The sequence below is a fragment of the Plectrocnemia conspersa genome, unplaced genomic scaffold, assembly GCF_051122295.1.
Source record: "Plectrocnemia conspersa isolate PC_06_02 unplaced genomic scaffold, ASM5112229v1 ptg000012l, whole genome shotgun sequence".
NCBI classification, from domain to species: Eukaryota; Metazoa; Arthropoda; class Insecta; order Trichoptera; family Polycentropodidae; genus Plectrocnemia; species Plectrocnemia conspersa.
The window spans coordinates 1971656-1994205 of NW_028277176.1; the positions used below are offsets into that span (position 1 = coordinate 1971656).

Sequence of the window (22550 nt, forward strand, 5' to 3'; positions counted from 1 at the left end):
TTATTAAGTATTAACTTTGCATATCAGTTATATAGTTAGCATATTCATAGCGTATCTGCCTAAACGTATTATCTTTTCATAGCACTTAGCACATATGCTTAAAATATAAAGTTAGTAAATGGGAAGTTTAAATAATTTCAAGTAATATCAAAGACAATTTGTAAATGTTATAATTGGTTATGTTAGTACAAAATATGACGATTTACTTTAGACAAATAGCTTAATATTATATTAAAAATATATGTATTCACTTTAAAAATGACTAAATGAATTAGCGACTGCGTAGTGAGAAAATTTACATTTCACTCCTTAAATATGATGCTTAAAAAATTTAAAACCAATTATAAGCAATATGGTAGTTTTCTGAATAATCAGCTGATGTAAAGAATTGTTATATAAAAAAGTTTTAAATTAATTCAATTCAGATTAATATTTTTAATGTAGCAACATTAATAGAATAGAATGTCATTCGTTAGACATGTTCTATGTTAATTTGGTTATGTTTCATAAAAATGGGCTTCAAAGACTCGTTTCGACGTCAAATAAAATTTCCCAACGAAATTCTTCCAATAGCTCGATGAAATATTGCATAGACGCAGTCAGGTGCGATTTATTTATTTATCCATAAAATTGTGCATAAAAGCATACCTAATATACTAAGATATGTTCAATCCAGGTAGACAGTGTGACTATGAAAATTTTGTGTCGACATTATTGCTCGATAAGAACATCGTACCGCCAGCTATGGTCGTCCGAGCGTTCAACGTTGAGATGTCTCGAGTTAAAGAAAACGTCTCCGACGAGAATATCGGTTTGATGCGGTTTCAATTTTGGATTGACGCTTTAGAAAAAATATTTTCTAAAAACACTAATGTTCCAGCTCATCCAATTGCGCAAGAATTGCATCGGGTATATATTTTCATTAGCTTATTATTATTCATATATCATATAATAGTTATTATTCATATTCATATATATTTTTAGGTGAGTCTCAATTGGAATCTATCGAAGCGAAATCTAATGAGACTTATCAACAGTAGGAAGAATAATTTTTCAAAAAAATACTTCTTGAGTATAGAAGAGATGGAAAAATACTCGGAAGAATCAGTATCACCGCTTTATTACACAATTCTTGAATTAGCAAATATTAAAAACGTTCACGCAGATCATGCCGCTTCTCATATAGGCAAAGCTCAAGGTATCACTAATTTATTGAGGTAAAATCAACTTATGGTGTATATATCTCATAAGTCTTTGCGTTTTTTTCTTACATTTGCAAAAATATATAACTATAAATTAACGATAATGTCACTATTTCTTCGGTGCTTATTAACAGTAGTCATATCAATGATGCTATTGAGTAATGGGATATTTTTGTTTCAACATTTTCAACGGTCATAATGCGACAATAGCAGTTAAAAACATCTGTAATGTGGTTCTAAAAATTTCGTTCTGAGAATTCAGATATTTTTTATTTCACGTTTTAATTTTTAACTCATTTAATTCGCACCTTAAAAAACGCAAAGACTCTTGGGGCAACCTGATATATAATAAAATTAATTTAATCGATTATTTTTAGATCGGTTCAAGTTTCTGCTAAACAACGAGTTGTCTTATTACCTCAGGATATTTTGATGAAGCATAGTCTAAGCCAAGAGAGTATATTGAGAGGTGAATCTTCACAAAATCTCAAAGACGCTGTTTTCGATGTAGCTACCAGAGCAAATCACCATATTTTAAAGGTTTAATATTTATTCTATTTCTTTCTTTGCAACATGACAGGCGTTAGTCCAATACGTTTAAACAAATACAAAGTAAGTAGTGAGACACCTCTTTTTAACCAATCATCCATGAGATTAAGAAAATGTAATATGTTGATCAATCGGGATTTTAATTATATAATGATTATTAATTCCGATTCCTCAGACATAATAGAAATTTAAAAACCCGAAAGACCATATGAAATAACAAAAGTTATACTAGTCCTTATACTATTGGTTTATAAATATTCGGACTTCTTAGTGAATACATGTATATTGCATTTGCCCCCATTTGAATTTGGTCAAAAAAATGCATGTCATTTAATTAAATACTATGAATCTTAATGAAATAGAAATATTAAAAAAAGGTAAAATAATGTCCCTGACTCGAAACCAAATATTTTTAGGCTATCCCTCAAAAAAAATCTATAATAAAGACCCTAATCTATGCTGAAAATATTTTTTTAAACATATAATTTTAGTCAAATCATATCGAAATACATTTTCACCAGTGAAAATATTTATCTGACAGGTGCTAGTAAAATTATATGATTTCAAATTTATTTTTCAGTAAAATTATATTTTCACTTGTGAATTCCAAATATATTTTCACCAATAAATATATATTTCTACTAGCGAAAATATAATTTAATTGATAGGCACTAGTGAAATTATATGCTGCTCTAAAATGTCTATGAAACTCAATTTGACAGTTGTGAAACGTCCATTTGCTGTTCAAACGCAAACCTAACCTAATGAAAGTTCATTTGATCAAGTCTAAAATACAAACTAAACTAAACTAAACTAAAAAGTACAGACAGACATCACATCTCGCATATTGCTCCATAGTTAGTCTGCACATATTACACTATGTTTTAAAAATATGATTTCTCACCTTACCGATATTACTACAGACTTCAGATATAAGGGTTAATCTAAGTATATTCAAACCAAATTTTGGTAAATAGGATGGAGGAAAAACATATTGCAGTGGGAACGGGATAGTATTTCATTAAATGTCATGCATTTTTCTGGCCAAATTCAAAGGAGGGGGGGGGGGAGCAAATTTCCGTCATAATAAAAACGCCTGGTTATCTAGCATGCATATTAAGATATTTTATATCAATATTACGACTTACAAAGGGTGAGAATCAAAGCATATCTAAACCGAATTTTGAACAATCGGAGAGCGACTATTGAACAAAATTCGGTTTGAATATACTTTGACCAATGCTCTAATATCAGAAATCCGTAGTAGTATTGATAAGGATAGGTAAAATATTTTTAAAACATATAATATCAAAGTGCAGATTAACTATGGAGCAACATGCGAGATGCGAAGTGTGTCTGTACTTTTTCTTTTGCTTATTTTTCTCAAAGAGATGAGTTGGCTTAGTTTGTATTTTGCACTTGACATAATGAAAGTTCTAAAAATTTAATTAGTTTTAAAATTTTTAGAAGGTTAGTTTTGGGTTTGAATAGTAAATGGACGTTTCGCAACTGTCAAATTAAGTTTCATAGACATTTTAAAGCGACATATAATTTCACTACCGCCTATCAGTTAAATTATATTTTCACTAGTAGAAATATATATGTATCTACTGGTGAAAATGTATTTGAACTTCACTAATGAAAATATAATATCACTGAAAAATATACATTCACTGTAACATTTATAAATCATGATAAGTACATACATATGTAAATGTATATATTACTACCAATAGAAAAGTTGAAATCATGTAATTTTACTATCACTTGCCATGGAAATTATATTTTTACTGGTAAATATATATGTACATCTACCGGTGAAAATGTATTCCGATATGATTTCACTGAAATGACTTGTTTTAAAAAATATTTTCGGAATTGATTTGATATCCTAGAATTTCTGGTTTAGATTCAGGGATGTCATTTCAGTTTTTTCCAGGGAGGGGGGAGGGACAAATCAGTGGTCGTTTTTTTTAATATTTCCATTTCATTAAATGATATGTATTTTTCTGGCCAAATTCAAGGCGGGTGCAAATGATTCCACCCCCCCCCCCCTTTCCCTAATGACATCCTTGATCATTACATACCATATTTATAGTAATAAACCTTAACTGTATACAATACTTTGTTGAAGCTTAACTCCATTCATTTTATAATATTTAATTAATAAAATTTCAGGCTCGCAGTATTAGTGTACCATCAGAAGCAAGGGTCATATTTTTACCAGCTGTGGCAGTATCGTCGTATCTCAAGAAGCTCGAGAAACTGGATTTTTCATTATTCGATCCAAAAATAAATATTAGAAATTCAATTTTACCCATGTCACTATATTGGTACAAAATTCGATCAAAATATTAGTTTATTTGATAAATATCCTATGTACCTTTGTATACCTTTTTTGTAGATATTTTTTCGTATTAAATTATTTATAAATACTTTTGCGACTCAATGCAAATTTCCATTTATTACGTTTCATTGAAAGTTGTTTCTATCAGACGACTCCCGTGTCGTAAATTAACTTTGTCTGCATCCATTAGAATACAATTATCAACGAAACCCATACATTGTCGATAAATATAGTTAAAAAATGAAAATGTTACCTGTCGTTACAAGTCTACAATAAAATTATATGATCGTTTGACGTCAGAAATATTTTTTCCTCAAATTTGCAATTTAAATGTGACCATTCCGCGGTGACTTTGCTTATTGGCGAGAAATTAAAAATCAAGAATGTTGATGGTTCATTCTTAAAAATATTAGCATTTTCATGATGATCACGGGACGTTTTGCGTTGTAATTTAAGAGATGTGTAAAACTTGATCTTTGTTTAAAATAATATACTTTTGCAAACTGTTTACTGTATATCTACATAATATGTATTATCTAATTGTTTATGATATTTAATATGCGATGGTCAACTAGTCAAGAATTATCTAATTTGAATGTATAATGTGTTATTATTTTTGAACGAATGAGGGTTGAACTGCTATGTTCGTCCCGGTGTTTTTAACGATTGCACTATTTTCTATTGATACTCTACGGTAATCTATATTTTACAGCTATGTCAAATATTTTAACAAAAATAACAATGACAAAGAATGAATGGCATGTTGTTAGATCTAGTCTTGCTGCATTTTCTCTGGCAGTTTAACAGCAGTTGCCTAACACCTCTACTTCAATAGCATTTTAGAACACGATTTTTATGTTTATTTTTTCAATATGGTCCATTTTTTTTTGAAGATTTTTATAAAAATTCATCATTTTTCAACACTTAATCTACAGGTATATTGCGCATGAATGCTATTACATAAAAGCTGGCGATTTTTCTCGCATATAAAATGTTTCGCTAAAATATTTCAAGCGCCTTCAATTTACATTGTATTAAATTATTTATTTTTATTATTCACCATTTACTGTAGAATCCTAAGATGCTCTAAAAAGCACAACACTATTTTATAAAATCGAACTTATATTTTATTATAAATTTTTAGTCTTCGTTGAAAAAAAAATACAAGGACATAAATATGTTTTTTAATCATTCATTAATCAATCGTTCATTGAAGAATGCGATCTTTGCAAGAGAGCCATAGCTCAAAAAATTGCTTATACAAATTTCTATCAATATTTATTGAATCAGTATGTTTTAGTATTTCTACCAAGAAAGTACAAACCTATGTTCTTTTTAATAAAATATGTGTATTAGAATTATTGTTTTGATTATCTAATTCTGAAAATTAATATGCAATGTAAATTAAATCAGTATTACCATATTCATATCGTAAAATACTAATTGAAAAGACGGAATTCATTCTTGAATCATGTTATAAATGAACCATATTTGTAAACAACCTTAACAATCCATCTGCGTGTTGTTTGTGACCTGACTGCTGGGCAGTGCCTTTTTATTTGGATGTTATTGGATACAAGTGTAGAAAACTGGTAAACACCCATCGTAATCTGCATACTGGTCATCGTCTGATCTCGTGGAGGTGTGTTTATATCCACCAATAATGTCATTTTGTTATTTGCGTAAACAAGGCGAGCAGACAAAACCGAGCGTCTCCACAGAAAACATTCAGTGTCTGTGAATAGATACACGAGACGAGTGAAACGCTCAACACTTTGGTCCAATGGTCATGACTCCTCGGAGTAAGAAGAGTCGGTGGGAGGTGCAGGCGTCCCCGGCAGCTCTCAACACTCACAATCCCATCAGGAGAATCGTAGACAGTCTCCATGTGGAACCTAATCCGGAAAAACAATTGATAGCGCTATCCATAGGCAAGTATTTTTATTTATTGAATATTTTTTATGAAATGAAGAAGTTTATTTAAATATATTATATTATAAAAAATATGAGAAGAATCAGAATTAAATCATTAAAATTAAATAGTGTTGCAATTTTACAGAAGTGTAAATAATATAACGTTCAGTTGCCTGGTTTTAAAATTAGTAGAATTTTAATAAAAATATTACAATGGACGATGAGAGAAATGATATTTAATATATATCTGCTTTTATCAATTTTTACTCTAATATTACAATATCATGTTTTAATTCCCCACTTTTTAAATTCACTCCGATTCATAAAAATGGTGATTTTGCAAAGATAGAAAGTTCTGTCTCTGGCTAAATTATTTCAAATGATTCTTCACATCAGGGTTGTCATTAAGGAGCATTTGCTCCCTTTTGAATTTGGCTAGAAAAATACATGTCATTTCATTAAATATAAATATTAAAAATAGCTAAATTGACGTCCCTGATTCTAAACCAAAAATTCTCGGGTTATCCTTCAAAGAAAATCTAAAAAAACAGCTCAGAATCTATCCAAAAAATATTTCGTTTCGATGAAATCATATCGAAATACAATTTCAACGGGAGATATACATTTTTACCAGTGAAAATTGAAAATGATTTCAACTTTTCCACTTATAGTAATATATACATTTACATACTTATCATTATTTATTAACATGCTTTGTAAATATGTTACAGTGAACGTATTTTTCAGTAAAGTTACATTTTCACTAGTGAAGTCCAACTATATTTTCACCAGTAGATACATATTTTTATTAGGGAAAATATAATTTAGCTGATAAGCGCTAGTGAAATTATATGCTGCTCTAAAATGTCTAGGAAACTTAATTAGAAAGTTGCAAAACGTCCATTTGCTGTGCTAACCCCAACCCAACCTTTTTTTCACGCCTCTTTGCCAATTCGCCTATGCAATTAACTGTACATTTTTTAATACGCTGACAATGTATGTTGATCAATTCAGTGTCAGCTATAAGGAGCTGGTCCGATTCATTTTGTATAATTTTTTGTTTTGTTTTGTTTTATGTTACTTTTTGTTTTAGATCATTGTGTTACACTGGGTGTTACCTGTAATGTCATGATAATGGTATTTTATTAAATATAAATGCCTGCTTATTATGTTTTATATTATTAAAACAAGAAAACTTATCAGGGAAAATGTGATCTCGATCGACCAGTCGATCGCGAAGCTATTTGCAATCGCCCGCGTTTTAGTTAGAGTTACGCCATAATCCGAGCTAAAACGTTTGTCTGAATAAATAATGGTATAAATCTGGAAAAAATAACGATAAAATGTGAGATTCATCAATATTTTATCAGTAGCAAGTCGCTCAAAAAGGTAGTAAAAAGGATGGCCACCTCTAGTATACAATAAAAAAATGATGTAACATGATATATTTAGTGATCAGAGTCTGTGAAATTTAACGATAATTGAGAAATCCTTTTTTTGGAAGTACTCATTGTAAAATTTTAGCAATAAATATTGGTTCATTCATCAATAAAGTTATTAAAAATAAATCACATCATTGTTTGTGCATAATGTCATAAATAAATAACTTATTTATGACATTATGTAATATATTTTTAAAGCACTTAAAAATAATCGAGTCTAAGTAGGTTATTTTCCTGAACAGTAGCAGGTAGCGATATTCAACCAATCTAGAGATATGTTTCTTTTACGTGTATTTCGATTAGTGGTATAATTCTGAACGACCATGATTCGTGCTTTTTTTAAATTTCTATTGTGTCTAGAAGGTCGAAATTGGTATTATTTTTATAAATAAGATGTTCCTAGATATTCCCAATCTCACGGATGAATAATTAAATTAAAATCGATCTAGGTCGTATATGGTGCCATATATTGTGAGCTGTAATAATAGTTTTTAATTAATAAAATACGTACAGATTTTGCTAATACTACTTACATAGTAGTTCTTAGTTGTGTTTATCCCGTTGTAATACATTGGGCTACCGTATCAACATAATATTTACAATGACAATGATGTTGCTGAACACACTTTCCGCTCTTACCTACCCAATCAATGGACTATAGTTTATCCAAAAGCCATCCCAATTTACCAACAGGTTGGAATTTTAATGTTTAAAGAGCAAAAATCTAATTTGTCACCATGAACATTCTTTTTGTTTTGTAAATGAAACGGAGAGTCATTGACAATTTTCTAATCTCTTAGTAACTAAACGGCATTGTGTTGTCTTAATAATATATTTTAAAATTTAGCATAAACCACAGTAGGTAGAATGCGAATAACAGGTATCCGGACCTATAATAAGTCGACGATTGGAACTGGTTGTCGGTAAAAATGGTGGAATTCCAATAAAACATACAGCCATTTGCGACGTTTCTTAGTCAAGGTCGGTTTGATGAGATGTGTTGAAAATTTGTATTAATATCAGCCGATAATCTGGTGCATAAATTATGATATTATTGCTCATTGCTTGGCAATAAAAGGGTTAACGAGCCTTGGATAATTCAATAAATTTAATATGCGTGGCTTATTTAGCGACGTTAAGACTCAATTTCAAATTAAAACGGACGTAAGAGAAGAAATTGTCGTTATTTTTATCATTAAAACACATTGCGCCAGAGTTAGCGCTTCTGTAAGTTTCTTAATCATATAAGCAATTTATACATACTACCTATTTACTTAATAGAGATTCGGAAATTGTAAATTTTGCGATAAATAACATAAACACAATTTGTTAACAAAATATATACAAAAACAGGGATGTCATTTCAGCTTTTTCCAGGAGAGGGGGGGAGGACAGTTAAGTAGTCAGTAGACGTTTTTTAATATTTCATTAAAATTCACAAGATTTTATTAAATGACATGTATTTTTTTTAAATTCAAGGGGTCCCTGTTCTTATCCCACGTCAAAAGCAAGAAAATCGTGCCGTCGCCGTAGTAGTGGGTACGCTCGGTAATCTAACGTTCATACTACGACTTTTATAATAATATTACAAATTAAATGAGGAACATATAAACCGAATTTTGATCAATAGGAGAACGCAAAAAACAATTATCACTTCTCAGAAGTCAAAAATTCACGTCAAAAGCAATAAAATCGTGTCGGTGCCTTCCCACTGCGATAGCGCAGACACGATTTTATTGCTTTTGATGTGGATTTTTGACTTCTGAGAAGTAATAATTGTTTTTTGCGCTCTCCTATTGGGCAAAATTTGGTTTATATGTTCCTCATTTAGTTTTTAATATTATTATAAGAGCCGTAATATGAACACTGGATAACCGAGTGCTTCCACTGCGACGGCGATGACACAATTTTATTGCTTTTGATACAGATTCTAATCAGGAAAATGCATGTCATTTAATGAAATCACAGTTCGTACAGAATTGTTATTTTTGTAAAACAATTGACATTTTTTGACGCGTTGAGCGGTGCTTAAGCAATCCATTTCGTAAATTTATTGTTGCAAACTTACGTTTGAAACTTTGAACACGCGTGATTATTGACAGCCGTCTGATTTACAGTGCTGCAATCACAGGAAACACGAATTGGATCACCGTGTTCCTTTTCAATATAATAATGCTGCAGTCTATTTATTTTCACAAAAACATGTTCGCTAAACTAAAAATTTCTGCCATGTGATTGATCGGTTACCCCAAGGGGCGGTACCGTTAAATGTAAGTACACAGGGCGGTATTGCTTTGTTGTTATTGAATTGCGATCGTCGAGACTATTATCTTAACGGTGCCTTTGCTAATGTTATAGTTGTATACATGTTATTTATTATAATCCCCATTTTGATTTTATGTATTTCTTAAGTTATTGCTGTTTAAATTTAGTATTGTGAACTCTCTTGTAGTATAGTTATTGTATTTTTCTTAAATTACGTATATAAATGGTTAATGTCAATAAATATAAACGTATGCCAAAGATTTTGTGCAGTAAATATAAATGTGAAATATATGCTAAATATACCAGTTATTTTTCTACAAAACGCAAAATTAAATAGCGAAAAATGCGAGATTGAAATAAAATATATTATATTGTAATATTATATTAGTTGTATATTTGTCGGTTAGCTTAGTTTTCCTACAATTTAGCCTTAAAAATGTTATATTAAAATAATATTTCAATCCCAGGTATGAAAGATATCTATCTATGCAGGTATTTTGTTCAGGGATTTGAATGCTCAACAATGTGCAAAGGGTTAAGATTACGAAGTTAGATCGAAAATACAAAATAACAAATATTTATCGAGATACAAATATCTAAGATAATAAGAAATATTTCATGTTTTTTTTTTAAATTAAAGGAAAATCTTCAACAAGATTTTCAACATAGGGGATAAATTAAATTTTATACTTTGGCCTACTAAATAAAATAATTCATCACCTACTTATTATACCATCGTTTTAATGATTTTAAAACTAGAATTGAACAATTTTGGAATTTCCTAGATTTCGCGATTTATATTATATACAAAACCGGTCTTGCGTTGATATACATATTTTTAAATCTTGTTATGCATATTTTTGCACGTATCTGGTTAAAGAGAAAATATAAAAAATAATATATTTATTTTTCATTTAGGAGATCCGACAATTTCGGGAAACTTGAAACCTTCGCCAGAAAGTTTAGATGCCATCCGGGAATCACTGGAATCCATGAATTTTAACGGGTAAATATTAATATCACATTTATATAAATCATTGAATATGTGAATAAAATATATATTTTTATTTAGATACTCACCGAGCACAGGATATATGGAATCTAGAGCTGCTGTGGCAAAATATAGCAGTTTTCAAAATTTTGACATCCATCCGGAAAATGTAATTTTATGCAGTGGTTGCTCTCACGCTTTGGACCTTTGCATCACAGCTTTAGCTCCTCCAGGATACAATATTTTAGTGCCTAGACCCGGATTTTCAATATATAAAACTTTGGCAGACGGTTCAGGGATACAAGTAAAATATTATAATCTATTGGTAAGTACACATAGCGTAAAAAATATTTTAAATTGTAGTAAATATTAGGTTGGTAGGAAAATAATTGCATTGTATTGCAGAATGCGCTACTTTATTGCGCACTCTTTATGATGCCCTAAACTGCAGCTGGCTCCATAATATGATTTTAGGCGTTATGCGTCAATGCAACGGATTGCGGCTCTAAAAAGTACAGGCACACATTTGTCAAGCAATTTTGATTTCAAAGCTGTTTTAAGTGGTCTTTGGTGCAAGATTTTGAATTATTGCGTGGTTCTGATTTTACCTACATCTTCAGTTAGTCGTTATCAACAAAAAATACATTCTCATGTTATCATTATCGCTATCAATTGAAAAAACAAAACATTAAAGATGAATATCGGTCCACTTAAAAACATGGGTCAAAAATCATTTCAAGCCCATGGGCTGTAATTTTGTTACATCTGTATTGTAGTAAAAAAATAAAACAAGATACACAAATCGCGAAAATTTCAGATGTTTTTGATTTTTTTTAAGCAATATTCAGCCAGATGACATTAATATTATATTCAACTAGATATTTCATAAAAATCTGTAAATTTTCTGTAGGGAATCTTTAATTATGCGGATAAGCGAATGAGGAACTTTAGGAGCTAGACGGTGTCAAAGGCCTTTTCTATATCTAGAAGAGCCATGCCCATTTCTTTCCTGATATTCTTTTTTCATGTATAAACTCGGACTAATATCATTTTTTTATATAAACTGAGCTGGTGTGCCATCGAATGACATACTTGAAAACTTGTGTTGATATAAGACAGATTGGTCGGTAGCTTAAAGTTTATGATGGATTTGTTTTTGTATATACTATTTAATGAATCATTGCTATTGTTAAGCAAATCTTGATGCTTTTCAGGAAGATCAACAATGGAAAGTGGACATAGCAGATTTAGAAAATAAAATAGACGATAAAACGACGGCTATTGTTATCATAAACCCTTCTAACCCTTGCGGATCTGTATACAACGCCGAACACTTGACTGAAATTTTGAAAGTAGCCGAAAGGAACTATCTTCCGATAATCGCCGACGAGATTTACGAACACTTAGTCTTCCCAGGACACAAATTCGTGCCGATAGGATCGTTGTCTGAAAATGTTCCTATCCTCTCATGCAGTGGGTTAACCAAAAGATTTTTGGTGCCAGGTTGGAGATTGGGATGGATCATAATACACGACAGACACAACGCTTTGTCAGCTACCGTAAAAGGCGGATTGGTTAACCTATCTCAGAGGATAATCGGAAGTAACACTTTGGTACAAGGAGCTATCCCAAAAATTTTGGAAAACACACCTCAGGGCTTTCACGACAATGTCATCAATTTAATATACGTAAGTTTTAATGTTGATAGTTTTTATATTCGTATAGACTTTACTTTAGTTTCGACGTTTTTAGCACCATGCCAAAATAGCATTCGACACATTGAAGAGGGTCAAAGGATTAAACCCAATAATGCCAGCTGGAGCCATGTACATGATGGTAGGAATCAACGTGGATTTATTCCCAAGGATCAAAGACGATTTGGAGTTTGTCGAGAAGTTAATGTCTGAGCAATCCGTGTTTTGTCTGCCTGGAAAGGTTTGTACATTTTTATAAACGTAAGGTATATTTAGGGCTTAAAATGATTCAATGTAAATTGAAACTCTAAAAAATATAGCTTCATTTCGTAACAACCAGCATGATATTTACTAATTCCAATCAATCACTACAGATTAGGTTTTCCTATATTTTCCTAATCTCACGAAAAAATATCGTGATAAATAATTAAAATAAAATCGAAAATACAATAATTTAAACAGGAAAGTCATCAGGGGAGGGGCAGAAGTTGACTAGTGTCAGTGTTAGTTTCTTAAATATTTCGATTCCACGTATGCTTGTTACCGAGCGTTCCCACTGAGACGGCACCGACACGATTTTATTGCTTTTGACGTGATTTTTTTACTTCTGAGAAGGGATAATTGTTTTTGCGCCCTCCTATTGACCAAAATTCGGAATAAATATACTTTGATCAATACTCTCATATAAAAAGTCCGTAGTAATATCGGTAAGGATAGCTATCATATTTTTAAAACATGGTGTACTATCCAAACGCAGACAAACTATGGAGCAATATGCGAGATGTGACGCCTGACTTAAGCTTATTCTTCTGCTTATTTATCCCTGAGAGATGAGTTGGTTTAATTTGTATTTTAGACTTGATCTAATGATAGTTGCAGTGAAAACGTTCGTTACCGAGCGTTCCTACTGCGACAGCTCCAATACGATTATATTGCTTTTAACGTGAATTTTTGACTTCTGAGAAGAGATAATTGTTTTAGCGCCCTCCTATTGACCGAAATTCGGTTTGAATATACTTTGAGCAATACTCTCATATCAGAAGATCGTAGTAATATCGGTAAGAATAGCTATCATGTTTTTAAAACATAGTGTGATATCGAAGTGTAGACAAATTATGGAGCAGTATGTTAAATGCGACATCGCTCTGTACTTCTTCTCCCGCTTATTTTACCCCTGATAGATTAGTTGGTTTAGTTTGTATTTTGGACTTGACATAATGAGAATTCTAAAATTATATTAACTTTTAGAATTTTCATTAGGTCAAGTTAGTTTGGTTAATTCGTGTAGGTTAGGTTTGGGTTTAAACAGCAAATGGACGTTTCGCAACTGTCAAATAAAAGCAGCATATGATTTCACTAGCACATATCAGTTAAATTGAATCTACTGGTTTAAATTTTTTTATGACTTCACTAGTGAAATATATAGCTTTCACTGTAACATTATACATCGAATGTAAATAAATAAAAGTATGTAAATGTATATATTATTATTTATTAGCTAGCACCTGCCAGATTAATTATATTTTCACTGATAAAAATATATCTATCGGTGAAAATATATTCCGATATGATTTAACTGAAATGACATATTTAAAAAAAAAATTTTTTTTAAAGACACGTTTGAAAATATAACAGATCTAATTGTTTATTTTTAGGTATACCTAGTTGTTTTATAGCACACCTGTATTCTAACCAACTATTTAAAATTTCTAGGTCTACCTACCGCAAGTTAAATAAATAAAAAATAAATTAAGCGTCCATAAAAAGTCAACTCCATCGATTGATTGTATAATTTTACCATTTCAGGTCACTTTACTTTGATATATTTCCCCTTAAAGTTCCACTTCATCAATTGTACCTGCACCTACATTTTAAAAAATACTATGTTGTAACATTACAACGCATATAATAAGCATTACAACAGGGTAACAATCAACACCTACTAGTAGGTATTGTGACACACCAGATAAAAAGCGAAGTCTGGAAATCGGTGACATTTACATTATTATAGCTTACATTTAGTAAATTGAAAATTAATAAAGCTGTATATTCAGTGGCGTAGCTATGGTGGGGCGGGCCGCCCCGGGCGGCACTTGCTTGGGGGCGGCATATTCGCGATGGAATCGTCTGGTGTGGTTCTTAACCCTGAATATACTAAAATTTATGTAAATCTACGAATAGTAAGGGCTTAACAATAATCAATTTATTATTTTTAAAAATGCTGATTTTATGACTCTGCAAAAAAATGTATGGGGGGGGCGGCAATTTTAAGGATTGTCCCGGGCGGCACATACCCTAGCTACGCCACTGTGTATATTCACCTTTAAATCGGTTCGGATTTTTTTTATCAACCTGTATGTATATTATGTAATAAAAAAATGTTTCACTTAACGATCCATTTCATTCCATTAATGTGACTGTATAAATTATTTTCAGTGCTTCAACTACCCGAATTTTATTCGACTCGTTCTTACTATTCCTGAAGATTTGTTAATCGAAGCTTGCAGTAGGATAACTATGTTTTGCGACGAACACGTGTTGATAGAAAATCACATTAATAATATGAAACACATGATAGATTGTGAAAACATTAATGTAATAGGATAAGTAGATTTAATTATAAATATATAAATTTAAGTATATAATAATCGAATCTATGTATAGGCTCTCTATTTAATAAATAAATTTTGTATTATTCTGCATTTTATTTCTACGGTTTTCTATCATGTCTGGAGCGACATGTGCAATAATCTTAACTACCTTCAAACAAATATTATAATAATTGTAATCTTACGCTTAGTTTGTGCTTGAAACTCTTGAGGACGCATTTTATCACGCTCAGTGATATATTTATTAGCTGCAGCGTAGTGGTGGAAATATTGGCTAGAATATTATATTCAAATTAAGGGTTTATGCTATGTAATGTTTTGGGTTTATATTATAAAAAAAGTTATGGATAACTTTATTATATAAATAGTTTATAATGCAAGATATTTTGGAGTAACTGTAGATAAAAAAATTAAGGAACATTGTAATTACATATTAAAAAAATAATAGAAAAATATATAAAGTATAAAGACAAAAAAAATCTACAATAGTACTATATTGCCCCACTTTAATTATTGTGCAACAATATTAGATATGCTTAATAAATTAGTTAAAACTATATTGAAAAATTACAAAATAGGGCAATGAGAGTAGTTTTAAATAAAAATAGATTCACTAGTTGTTGAAGTATGATTGAAAGATTGGAATGGTTGGATGTTCAGGAAATATTGAAAATGAATGTTTTAGTATTTATATATAAGTTAGAAAATGATATGTTACCATAGTATTTTAATTAAAAATAAAATGTATATAGATTAAATATTAGAAGTAGAGACAATTTAATGATAATTAGGTATAAGAAAACGAGTACAGCCAGGGGAAAATGTACGGAGGTGTGAATTTGTAAATAAATTATAATATTAAGTATTTTTTTATTTTCTGTTTATGTTTATATTATGTTTTATATGTATGTTTTGATTAAATTTGTTTAGTGTATAAACAAATATCTATATTAGCTTAATAAATTAATAAAATAAATAAATGTGTGGTACTATGGGCACCGATTTATTTGGCTACACTGGCAACACACTGACGTAGCGACGGCGAGAGTAACACCGGTTTGTCAACGCAATGACCTTAATATTTGTTATTTTTCTGGTCAAATTCAAAGCAGTATCCCTCTCCCTTCAAATGACGTCCCTGCTTATTGATCGGGAAAGTAGCCATCAGGACTGTGTTTTATCCTAAGGCGTGAATATATTTTGAAGGTGTGTTCAAGAAGTGATGCAATTATTTGTAACATCTTCATTTGTGATTCATAAAATTTGTCTTGAATTATCAATGTAAAATATGTGACAGCAATATTAACAGATCGTTCAGAGAGCATTACGAAAATAAAACTCCGCGACAACAATCCCAATAACTTCACCAGCCAACAAGTAGAACTTCACACACCTGTGAAGACTCTCTGACTTTTAAGAGCCGCGTATAGTACAAAACTATTTCGATACTGTGGTAAATTATATGTATTAAATAAATTATCTTTTCATGCGTCTAATTGGTTGTAAAGTCACACCCCTTGTGCCTCAAAATCTAAAATTATTTATTTTTTTCCGAAGAAATAATAAATAAATATGCAGACATTTGTCGGAGAAATTCTCGCCTCTGATACAAATTAAGTCTAAACGAATTATCAATAAACAAAGGCCATGACTCGCCGACATTTTCAGTAATAACCGGTTTGATGACAGAGAAAGAAGACAGAATAGGCTTAATTTTACAATATGACTTATAAAATGGTGCGGTCGATACAATGAATTTGTGTGAGTAGGGTCGATTTTAGATTGTTTAATAAAATACAATATATGCGTATTTGTTATAGAAGTAAAAATATCTGGATTGAAAAAAATAACATATGTCGACCAAAGCTAATTCGTGTTACACAGGAAGGCATAGCATAGCATCAGTAACTGCGTCAGTACTTCGAGTGCAGTTGAAAAATATCAGGTTTTTACAGAACCAAACAAAAAAGAAGCAGGATAACACACCAAACATGTATGTTCAACCAATATGATAATAAAAATAGTATTTTTTAAAGGGAAAAAGTAGTATCATTAAAAGTGATTTTAATATTCCGTCCGTCTTATATTCATGTATGAAGATTGACTTCACCTGCTCATTATTAAATTGGTCGGATGTTAATTGTGTCAATAATATATCTAGCTGATTTAATTTTAATGTATAATAATTGCGATGACGTCACAAAATAATGATTATCAGAGAGCTCGCATTGGGTTCAAACAACTAAAATCATATATATTTATAAATTAAAAACGTCTATCCATTACATCTAAGGATGGAAGTTCTGGAAGATTTTGGCAACATCAGCGGTTTGCTGTCTAGTAATTTGATCAATAGGAGTCAATCGTGGCGGCGCCGTCGCAGTGGGAACGCTCGGTAACGAACGTTCTCACTGCAACTATCATTAGATCAAGTCTAAAATACAAACTAAGCCAACTCATATCTCTGTGATAAATAAGCAGATAAACTTGTGCGGTGGCACAATTTTATTTCTTTTGACGTGGATTTTTGACTTCTGAGAAGGGATAATTGTTTTTTGTGTTCTCCTATTGGTCAAAATTCGGTTTATATGTTCCTCATTTAATTTGTAATATTATTATAAAAGTCGTAATATGAACGCTAGACTACTGAGCGTACCCACTACTACGGCGAAGGCACGATTTTATTGCTTTTGACGTGGATTTTTGACTTCTGAGAAGGAATAATTGTTTATTGCACCATCCTATTGGTCAAAATTCGGTTAAGATATGCTTCATTCGATTCTCACTTATTGCAAGTCGTAATATTGTAATAAAAAATCTGAAAATTTTTTTTTTTCAATTAACAAATCGCAAATTATAGTTCAAAAATAATTACAAATTATTAGAATAAATAATTCCCACCCCATGAATAACTCTCTGCAATTCAATGCCTTTATTTTAAATAAATGTACAAACAAGCGTTTCATGAAACAAAGAGCAAAAATTAATTATTTAAATGTACATAATTCTTAAAATAAATTCCTGTGAAAATATTCCTGTGAAAAATTTTTAAATCATTAACTGTTTTACACATTTTTACATGTACGCGGAATATATACCACCGGAGCGCTTTGATTAAAAAAATGTGTTATTGCATATGTTTAATATATTGGGTTGAATACCCCTGCAAACTTAAAGGTGCAGGCAAAGGCGTCTAGCTGCGCGCGCATCCAAATATTTAGAGGATTTGGTGTTCCGAAGGTGCTGCTCCGTTTCGGACGCGTCGACCCGCCTGGGATAGTTAATCTCTCTAATCATGTCGGACTGCATGTTTTGCTCTCCCTGGTTAATGGGCGTCGTTCTGTTTCTGATCATTACGAGAATCTGGTTGAAACTGACGACCGGCAGATTTAAGGAAAATGTGCGCATGCGCGGCATCACTGCGATCGTCACTGGCGCCAATTCGGGTGACGTTCAAATATCTAACACTTCAGCTCCTACCCGTATATATAAGATTCTTTTATTTTGTGTAAATAATATTATTTACACTCATACAATTACTAATAAATTAAAATCTTCTTAAAATAAAAGCCGCGCAGTGAAAAAATTGCAATATCACACAGACTGTAAAATTACTATAATTGTTAAAAGATAGAGAAATACTAGGCCGCGCAGCGCAAAATTGTTGGATATTTTACAGATAAATTACCATTTTTGGTCTTATCACCTCATAATATGACCATTGATACTAACCATAGCAGTACCGGAATTTCAATTTAACCCTATGGACTCCAAAGGTTTTGTGAATTTGTCAATAATTATATTAACAGTGTAAAAAATAGAATTAGGTATTTAAGACATGTCAACAAAAAAAAAAAAAAATTGACACATTCACTTATATGTGTTTGTGTACAATTTATTTAATTTTGTAATTTCCATCCGTTAGTAAGTTGGTGATGTGGCACAGTATCACATATTTTATAAGCAAACTTGGACGAATGAGAGATAAGGCAAATTAATAGTCAATCGCGGTATTATTTAGCTCCACCTCCAATTCAACGCATATATTTTCAAGATTGACAACTGTCTGATAATTACAAAGAATAGTTCAAACAATTTTTATTCGATAAAGTGCTTATTTTTATAAAACTTTTGAAGTAAAGGGCTTTTTGTGGTAATTTTCGAAAGTGCATGGCTATTATGACGGCGACGGCATGATTTTATTGCCTTTGGTGTGGATTTTTCACTTCTGAGAAGGGATAATTTATTTTTGCGCTTTCCTATTGGTCAAAATTTCCTCTTATTCCAAGTCATAATATTGTAATAAAAAGTCTTAATATGAACGCTAAATAACCGACGGCACGATTTCATTGCTTTTGTCGTGGATTCTAAATAGGGATCTGTTTAAATTTGAAAATTTGAGAAACTACCACTGACTAGCCAACTTTTGCCCCTCCCTCCATGAAAAAAACTGAAATGACTTTCATGTCGCCGACACATTTTATTGCTTTTGACGTGAATTTTTGACTTCTGAGAAGAGATAATTGTTTTTGGTTAAAATTAGGTTTAGATATGTTTCATTCGATTCTCATCTATTATAAGTCGTAATATTACTATAAAAATCTTAATATGAACACTAAATAACATTGCGTTTCCACTGCGATAGGCATTCCCCCCCCCCCTTTAAATTTGCCAGAAAAATGAATGACATTTAATGAAATACTATGAATCTTGGTGATATTAAAAAAACGACTACTGACTGTTCAACTTTCCCCCCCCCCCCTAGGAAAAAGCTGAAGTGACATCCCTGACTACTTATATACTTTCGTAGGAAAGTAACAGTAATCTCTGTTCAGTTAAAAATGTGATTGCTAATATTTATTATTATAGGAATCGGAGCTGAAGTTGTGAGAGATTTCGCTCGTCGCGGAGCTCGAGTTGTGATGGCATGTCGCGACATGAAAAAAGCGGAAAAAGTCAAACATGAAATTGTCTTAGAAACTAACAATAACAACATCTCTGTACGTCTCAGACAAACTCACATATACATATATGTATACTTCACATAATTGATCTATTTCATTTCAGCTGAAGCACATCGACTTTGCATCTCTCGCAAGTGTGAGACAGTGTGCCAAAGAAATCCTAGCCGAAGAATCTTCGATTCATATTTTATTGAACAACGCTGCTGTAATGGCACACACCAAAACTAAAACCGACGATGGAATCGACACCATGATGCAAATAAACCACTTTGGACCGTTCTTATTTACAAACTTACTCCTAGGTTGGTTATCAAATATATTTTCATCTGCTTTTAAATGGTAATTCAAAATATGTGAGTCCTTAGAGAAAAAAATTGACGTAGCTCAGATGCAAAAGCACACTTTTCTTATTATGAAATTAATACATTTATTCAGTTTTACACGTTATTACGTTATGTTCACCTTCTAGACGTTTCCGATAATTCCAGTGCGTTCATCTAAAATTTAGTCTCGTTGTTATATAAATGTGATCTTTACTTAATTAATTTTAATTTAATAAAATAGCACGCCTCAAAGAATCAGCACCTAGTCGTATTGTGAACGTAGCATCAGATCTCTATAAATTGGCTGCCAATGACCTTAATCATCCAGATTTGAGCTGCTCAAAAAATGCGACCGTAGCATACGGAACTTCTAAATTCTGCAGTATACTGTCATATATTGATTTGGCTGAAAAATTGCGCAATACCGGTAATAAAAAGCTCTTACTAATCTTAGCACATTATATTACATATCTATTGCATTATGTTTTTGTTAGGCGTCACCGTAAACTCTGTAACTCCCGGCGTTGCCTTGACTGATATAAACAGAGATATGGCAGCTTGGATGAGGATACCTTGGAATTTTATCTGCAAATATTTCATGAAGGTACCACAGGTGAATATAATTAAATATAATGATGGTATTGACTGATCTTTTTTTTATAGAGTGCAGAGGAAGGTGCTCAAACTCTAATCTATGCGTCGATATCGCCAGCTATTAAAAATGAAACTGGAAATTATTATAAGGATTGCGAATTGTGTCCCTTTTTAGAACAGGTCAAGATCAAAAGTACCGGTAGAAGGATTTGGGATCATAGCGAAAAAGTAGTGGCTTTGAAGGATGATGAGAAATTTTATTAATATTTTGTAGATTAAATAATATAAATAAATAATCATTTTTTACACAGATATTGTTATTTTTGCTTTGTAAGTATTTTCAACCGGGCCAGGACTAGACATTTTGTCACCTGAGGAAAAAAGGACTTTGCGCCTCTGTAGTTTTAATTATTTACTCTCAATATATATAATATTAAGCAAAAATAAGATTTGGGAACAAAATAGTTTTATTAATATTTAAGAAATGTAAACACAGTAATAGTACGATACAGTAGACCCCCCAATAACACGGTAAATTGGGATCGCGCTATTTGGGTGCGTGTAGATAGGGAATTAGAAAATACTCATACATTTTTTTGCAATATGTACGTACAAATCAGCTGCGTGAGATGAGATATCCTTGCTTTGGCTTGCTCACATATAAAGTAACAGGCAATTTACCGTGTTATTAGGGGGTCTACTGTAGTTGTAAAAATATAAGGTTTTGTAATTACTAAAAATAAAGTGAACATCATCCATTGATGTACCAGTAAACTCCATTCTGAATCGTCTGTCCTTGCTTCAAGTACATTCTCCTTTAGATTGTCAGTTTCATCATTAGATGTAAGATTTTCCTTCATCAAATTTTGAAACCTTTTCTGTCTCTTCGTAACTCATTTTTCTAAATTTATTAGAAGTATTTTATTATTATAGAGGTAATGTTTTAATGTTAAAGAGGTAAAATATTCATTTTTACAGTACTAATACTTTTATGAAAAAAAATTGTAATCTTACCTTGTTTTATAATTTCTGGTATGTAAAATTAGTAACAATACTCTGTTTGCGTTAACACAGTCAGTTCGAGAGCTATCCATTTCAACATTGCTATAAACAATTGTCTTCCAGTGTGTAAACAAGTCACACAATTTGATTTTCAAGATCGTCGATGCCTGCAAAATATTTCTACCATCTCGGCGGATATATTCTAGACAGGTTTTCTTTTACTAAGGATTTAGGTGTGACTTTCAAAGAACGTTGTAAATTTATCCAGCACATTGCAGAGACACAGCAGATCATAAAAAAAGGCTCGGTTTTATCTTAAGAAAGACGCGCTACTTCATGAATACTTAAGTATTGCGCACTCTTTATGATGCTCTAGTCTGCAGAAACTATCTCTATTATTTGGATTCCACGGGTAACGAGTCAATGTAATGAATTGGAGCTTAAAAAAGTACAGCGTAAATTCCTTCGATATTTATATTTGAAGGAATACGGGTATTATCCGTTCTTGTTTCTCAGTGCTTTTATTCTGGGAGCACTGGGATATGTTTCTTTGTTAACTCGCAGAAGTGTTTATATAATTAAACACTTCTGGAAATTGCTCAAAGGCATCGTAGACAACCCTACTGTGCTTGAGCAGCTCCAAATGTGGGCTCC

The 22550-nt window shown here is 31.5% G+C and overlaps 3 protein-coding genes across 6 annotated transcripts; all 3 read left to right on the plus strand.

Annotated features, from left to right (window-relative positions):
• The first annotated feature begins 423 nt into the window (after positions 1-423).
• Positions 424-4401, plus strand: sicily (NADH dehydrogenase (ubiquinone) complex I, assembly factor 6 homolog sicily). 4 transcript variants are annotated; one of them, XM_088200836.1, is made up of 5 exons: positions 424-603; positions 681-909; positions 985-1217; positions 1580-1742; positions 3930-4401. In XM_088200836.1, the coding sequence occupies exons 1-5, from the start codon at positions 479-481 to the stop codon at positions 4107-4109; spliced, it is 930 nt and encodes a 309-aa protein (XP_088056962.1). In that variant the 5' UTR covers positions 424-478; the 3' UTR covers positions 4110-4401. The 4 variants fall into 4 exon arrangements, 2 of the variants coding, with proteins under 2 accessions (XP_088056962.1, XP_088056961.1); XR_015811752.1 differs by having other exon boundaries at positions 438-603; positions 677-909; positions 985-1198; XM_088200835.1 differs by having other exon boundaries at positions 438-603; positions 677-909.
• A 1386-nt stretch (positions 4402-5787) lies between these two features.
• Tat (Tyrosine aminotransferase) lies at positions 5788-15099 on the plus strand. Its single transcript, XM_088200834.1, has 6 exons — positions 5788-6029; positions 10638-10725; positions 10792-11035; positions 11925-12398; positions 12463-12645; positions 14841-15099. The coding sequence occupies exons 1-6, from the start codon at positions 5882-5884 to the stop codon at positions 15009-15011; spliced, it is 1308 nt and encodes a 435-aa protein (XP_088056960.1). The 5' UTR covers positions 5788-5881; the 3' UTR covers positions 15012-15099.
• A 3086-nt stretch (positions 15100-18185) lies between these two features.
• Positions 18186-21204, plus strand: LOC148227929 (retinol dehydrogenase 11-like). The gene is made up of 6 exons (XM_088200942.1): positions 18186-18459; positions 19883-20013; positions 20081-20279; positions 20542-20727; positions 20795-20904; positions 20964-21204. The coding sequence occupies exons 1-6, from the start codon at positions 18309-18311 to the stop codon at positions 21156-21158; spliced, it is 972 nt and encodes a 323-aa protein (XP_088057068.1). The 5' UTR covers positions 18186-18308; the 3' UTR covers positions 21159-21204.
• The last annotated feature ends 1346 nt before the right edge of the window (positions 21205-22550 follow it).

Bases quoted from the DNA above. Each gene is read 5' to 3' on its own strand.
- sicily (XM_088200836.1), top strand. From the start codon at position 479: ATGTTCTATGTTAATTTGGTTATGTTTCATAAAAATGGGCTTCAAAGA. The intron at 910-984 runs GTATATATTTTC...ATATATTTTTAG, and splicing joins TTGCGCAAGAATTGCATCGG to GTGAGTCTCAATTGGAATCT. The intron at 1,218-1,579 runs GTAAAATCAACT...GATTATTTTTAG, and splicing joins GGTATCACTAATTTATTGAG to ATCGGTTCAAGTTTCTGCTA.
- Tat (XM_088200834.1), top strand. From the start codon at position 5,882: ATGGTCATGACTCCTCGGAGTAAGAAGAGTCGGTGGGAGGTGCAGGCG. The intron at 10,726-10,791 runs GTAAATATTAAT...ATTTTTATTTAG, and splicing joins GAATCCATGAATTTTAACGG to ATACTCACCGAGCACAGGAT. The intron at 12,399-12,462 runs GTAAGTTTTAAT...CGACGTTTTTAG, and splicing joins ATGTCATCAATTTAATATAC to CACCATGCCAAAATAGCATT.
- LOC148227929 (XM_088200942.1), top strand. From the start codon at position 18,309: ATGTCGGACTGCATGTTTTGCTCTCCCTGGTTAATGGGCGTCGTTCTG. The intron at 20,014-20,080 runs GTACGTCTCAGA...ATTTCATTTCAG, and splicing joins CTAACAATAACAACATCTCT to CTGAAGCACATCGACTTTGC. The intron at 20,905-20,963 runs GTACCACAGGTG...TTTTTTTTATAG, and splicing joins TCTGCAAATATTTCATGAAG to AGTGCAGAGGAAGGTGCTCA.